This window comes from Sphaeroforma arctica (genome assembly GCF_001186125.1).
Source record: "Sphaeroforma arctica JP610 unplaced genomic scaffold supercont1.105, whole genome shotgun sequence".
Classification (NCBI taxonomy): domain Eukaryota; class Ichthyosporea; order Ichthyophonida; genus Sphaeroforma; species Sphaeroforma arctica.
In genome coordinates, this window is record NW_014040453.1 from 133,520 (window position 1) to 139,347 (window position 5,828).

General features: G+C 41.1%; 1 protein-coding gene across 1 annotated transcript in view; it reads left to right on the plus strand.

Moving 5' to 3' along the window:
• The window catches only part of SARC_02370 (hypothetical protein), a 3,107-nt gene extending 2,480 nt beyond the window's left edge, over positions 1-627 (plus strand). The window contains exon 4 of the mRNA XM_014303893.1: positions 264-627. Within this exon, the coding sequence (XP_014159368.1) occupies positions 264-292 (29 nt within the window). The 3' untranslated portion in view covers positions 293-627. The remainder of the gene's footprint in view (positions 1-263) is intronic.
• Positions 628-5,828: the final 5,201 nt, after the last annotated feature.

A 5,828-nucleotide genomic window follows, 5' to 3' on the forward strand; every position in this document is an offset into this window, starting at 1 on the left:
AAGTAGGGAAACGTACTGATATATATATATATATATATATATATACAAGAATTGAGGCGATAATTAATATATGAAGCATATGAGCACATGCATATACCAGAGCTCGAGATCAATGTAGAAGTGTGTACAATTGCTGACAATATTCGCATTAGTTCCACAGTCTTTGGAAACAAAGTACAAAAGCAGTAGATGTTCGCCTTTGAATTGCGGTTGTGGTCTCTTTGCTTACTGTCTCTGTTCTCTGTTTTTTTGCTTTTCCACAGGCGATTTCGAGGATCCTTTCGACTTCTAAACTGGTTAACGATAACCTTCTAATAATAGTCGGGCGAATCCAAACGGCAAAGTCACCTTGGTTGCCAAAATTTCAACAAACAACGTTGGCAGACAACTGGCGCACCACAGGGCGTACTGATTAATGAGTGGAAACTACGCCTCTAATCTGCTAACATCTTACACATGTACAGAGTAATAAAGTCGCATGGGTCGCGTCTGGCCACACTCTAATACATTTATTTCTACTATACGGGCGATCATAGTGTGCTGCCGAGTACGTTGTTGCTCCAAATTATATATATGAATATGCGTATACTTTTTATCTCGGATATTTTATGATCGCACCTTCAGCTCATGCTGTCGATGAGTCGTATGTTAAACAGTCCGTTCAAGAACCTATTGGATGTATATTTTTGTCATGTTGGTAGATGAAGCAACGGTAGCGGCTAGGTGGAGCGAGCAGCGCCAATGGATTCCACACAGCAACAACGGTATATTAAAGTGGTCAATCAGAAGAAGGGCGATCTCATCGTTTCTCGGAAGTGGAGAAAGATTGGCACAATGGAGAACTAAACAACCCACTCGGTCGTGCGCAGTATATTTCGGATGGCATTTTGCTGTCATTAGTAGTCGTCCAAATCAACTAGCTTGTAATCCGCCGACATCTCTGGGTTTGGAATGGCAGCTAGGGCTGTGCAGGAGTGAATAGTGAATAAAATTTACAGCATCCTGTAGTGCAATGTCGCTTGATAATCTAGAGACTGCCGACTGAAATCAATTGTGCTCAAAACGCTCGAGAAAAGTCCCTGGAAATGAAAAGAATATGTTTTATGGTAACAGACTTCTGGAAAGTGCATATCCCCACAGAAGTTATGCGCGACATACATAAATAGCGGCACCTTTTCTTCTAGTTATTACCACTTCCTTACGTGTCTCGACGCCCGCTGTTCGGATGTGGAAGGAACTTAGACTTACCATCTTCAACATTCTCTTCAGAAGAATCATTTTCGCCGTTGTCATTTGACACATGCGCAGCATTGGTCACACTTGCAAGGCAGGCTGCAGCCAACAGAAGCCAGAGCTGTATCTTCATATCTGTATAAGATTGTTGAATGGATTCGCCAACGGGGCACTGAAACTGAGTGAGATTAACAAATATATAGATTTTTTAGATACGTTTCATGCACAAACTGCATTTTTGTACACGCAGAAGCCGTCGATTAGTTTTATATCTAATTGAACCGATATGCGATTACAATCCAAGCGATAAGCGGTGACAAACGACAAAGTATACTACAAAGCTGGCATTACTATACAATGGGCCGATTCTGCAACCATTCACGTCTCGCATACCTTGTCGAGCGGTGTATATAGTGCAACTTGCAAAGACTGAGGCTAACATTACCGCGCAGAGCGTATTTATATGGCAGATTTGGCATCAATACACTCTGACTCACATGCATGTGATGCAGGCTGTACAAAAAAAAGCCCCAAGATCCTCCGCGCCAAGCAGGCACGTTCTCCCTTTTCATTAACTGATTGACAGCCAAAGTAATTTGTTAATTAATCCTCAATAGATCTATGTGACATTCGGCTCGTGAACAAACGAACACTGCTTGCATTATGCAGTCGAAACCAGATTTTTTTATAAAGATCAATCATTGGACATGCAGCAGTTCCCGCTGCTCATTCCCTGCACACGAGATGATACTGGCTTGTTGACTGTTACGACGTGAATACATTTTCGGGATATTTTTCATAGTATCCCATGTTCAGTCGTTCCATTATATGATCTAGCAAAGATCAAAGTAGCTGACTCAGGTTTTGCGATTGTACATCGATTATTCTGATTATTGAGAGAAGGATTGAAGGCCGTGGGAGTATGGTTCACGGTACCATTTTCAAGAAATATACAGATCTAGGAATCAACTGATCGTGTATGATTGCATACAATACAGGATTCGACAGGGTATTCTCCATGTTCTGTGGTAATTTGGTTGTAGGGTCAGGTTGCTCCAACACTCAATAACTGAATCATGAGCTACCACTTTATTTGGACTAGTGGCTTAGTTTTCTGAATCTGCAGAGAAAGTCGAACATATACATATTTCCATATTGACGTGAATAGAAAAAGGGTTTAAAGAGTCAATTGATTGGGGATCAACAATCTGAGCGATAGCTCGAAGACGATACTTGAGCATCATCAACCAAATACTATTCGATGATTTTCTTGACATCTGCACGCCTGGTGGTTTATATAGAATGTACTATTAATATGCGGCGCTTCGATAGACCTACTTCTGCTTTCTCCACTGGCATACTTTATCGCCCTCTAGTTCTGTGTTAATTCAATTTTAAAGCGGAGTTCTGCGCGCTCTGATCGTCAATACTATAATCGCATACCAACAAAAGCAGATATGCGCTTACCGTCAATACTATAATCGGATTCTGACTAAGCCGATATGCGTCCTCGTGGCAATGGGTGTTAAAATGCTTAGCGTACATACAGTTCGGGTTCTTTTTTTCTTCAAAACGGAATAAATTAGGATTTGCAATACTTGATTTGAGGGCACTTTGTGATTTGTGAAAACACACCGTCGCCGATTTATGACCCGAGAACTTATTGTTGGGCAGCTGCCTTCATGTATGCCTAGCTGTACCCGGGATAGTTGCGCAAAATGAAATACAGCTATTGTGAAACACTGTTGTAGTATGCACGAGAGAAACTGAAACCGATTTTTAGGTATATAATACGCTAGGGTATACCGATTGTAGTATAGGCTCGGATGATGATCAATAAACTTTGTTCAAGACACTATACGTTCTTGGAAAGCGTGTATAAATTCCGGGGTGTGCTAAGCTGATAGTATTCGTTTGCACATATAAGTAAGCTTCAACTACAACGTCCTTCGCAATTGACACGATTGGGCGTAGCTGAATGAACATTTGAACGGGTGGGGTATTACACAAGTATTGGAGTAAGTTTCGAACTCTAACACTCCATTATAATGTATTCGGTGCGCGAGTTCCTTGCAGTCTTGTACGCCTACTACTAGTAGGAACTAGGATAGCTCGTCGAGGATGGTCAATGTCCTGGGGGGGTGATTAGGAAATAACGCTTATTTTATCAATATTGCACTCGGAAAATAATGGGTGACTGACAGGCGCTCGCCTTTTTGGCGGCATGATGGAAATACAAAATATTCTTTAGAAATTGCAAATCAATCTGCAATCGATAGCCATATTTATATACAAGTATAACGCAAGTATAGTATTCTACGCGACGGAGTGTTCTCCTCAACTACACGCATATGTTGTGTGAATATGCTATATACACGCTAGCTTAGTCACATATACGTTCACACGGGAATCGAGTGCTTTCAGTTCTACGAACTTTCAGGGAGTGTGTGTTCTAGTCGAATAGGTGTTTTGCTGTTTAAGCTTTCACAAGATGCTACTTAACACATGGTCATCACACATCATAGATCGAGAGAAAGTGGGTGCGACCTAGGTCGAAGTCACCGCTGGTGAAGAATCAAGTCGAAAGGTACATTCGTGCTTGTTCCATAATGTTTAGTGACTCCAGTCATGTTTGGAATAGATTTACGCTTTTTGCTGTCATACCACAACTATACTTTGTCACATTAGCTACATAAGTTTTACACACATGTTGTGTAAGAGCCATTCATCGACTTACAGAAGCTTTATACACAGGCTGTGTACAAGCCATGTATTGACTGTGCTTAAATCATAGATGGTCAAATAACCGAGACTCTGCTTTACTTGTATCGTAAGAAAATGTGGTTGTTTATCAGATGGGTGCATGTGTATTAGTCAAATTATTATATATATATATATATATATATACATATATATATATATATGTGTGTAAACAAAAAACAGCCGTGAATGAGGTCCATACAGAATATATAGTTTACTAATCAATGCACACGCATCTATGCAAACATTCAACCTGTTGTTTACTGCGACACATCCCCCCTGCCATATGCAGACTTATAGTTGTCCATGTAAAAATACACGTTCCAAGTTTTGCTCTACATACCCTGCAGAACTCATGTGTCCTAACACGACCTTATTATGTATTCTATCACACACGAAAGTATTTATGCTGGGATACAGTGATATACCCACCATAGTGTCAACTCATGCCCACGGACGCGTACACGAAACAGTAAGTGGACACATAGCGAAAGTACACACACATCACCACTGCTGATAGTATACTCTCAGCATACAGCTGTGAGAAAATTTACGTACTCGTGTACACATGCATGCACTCTTATACATACACAGATCAAAGAATGGTCGCACGAACACACACATATGTTCTCACGTATGCTTACGTACACAGATCCACACACAGATAGACACGGTTGCAAAAGGGACTCTTTGGGTTTACGGTGGAGTATAGCTGCAATAGTAATATGCTTCACGAATGTTCATCTTTTTTCGCAACCTTTCTGGTTTTCTGGTATACCCTACATACACACGCTTGTCGAAAGTCTCTCTCGTGTCTTTCATTTGGTTGCAGCAGCCGTTCTACATGGAAAGTAAACAAACCAAAGAATAGCCATTGCACAATACAGGAGAGACGGCTTGTATCGTTAGCTACGTATCCGCCAGTCTAGAATACAAACTTCGCACAGCACGAGCGATAACATCGATGCGAAATCATTGTATAGGCTCTCATACACCATTGTACAGAATCTAATGAAACGTTGTGTATGGCCCGATTAACCATTCTATAGGCCCTTATAAACCATTGCATGGGTCCTCATAAACCACTGCATATCTGTATAGATCCTTATAAACCATTGTATAGGCTCTCATGAACCATTGTATGGATTCTGATAAACCGTTGTCTATGATCTGTTAAACCATCATATAGGCCCTTATAGACCATTGCATAGCATTGTATAGGTCCTCATAAACCATTGAATACCATTGCATAGCATTGTATAGGTCCTCATAAACCATTGAATACCATTGTATAGGTCCTGATAAACCACTGTATAGACTCTCATCTGCCAGTATGAGTGATGCTCGACCCCCCATCACCGGAGGTAGGCGCAAACGCCGAGGACGGCACAAGAGCGATGAGAAGGTATCCGATCACACAATGCCACAGACAGACACCACCGCACCACACACAGGAGGGACCGCTCAGCACACTAGTGGTGGTCAGCCGAGCCAGATGAGAAGCCCAGCCGATGTCAAAGAGTGTGAGTGCAGCTGTGTGTTTGGTGGATAGACTCCGTGTTGGTTATTGTCGCGTGCGTTTGTGGCGAGTACATTGTTTGCCGTCATTGTATGTCGTTGCACTGAGTATGTGCAGATATAGGATGGACAGTGGTGCTTCCTGAGTATGTAGGCTGGACTGCGTTGCCGCTACTTGACTTCATTTGTCTCAGGCATACACTGTTCGGCTTCGTATACACACTTGATATATATATATATATATATATATATATAATAATATATATATATATATATATATATATATATATATATATATATATATACTACACACACAC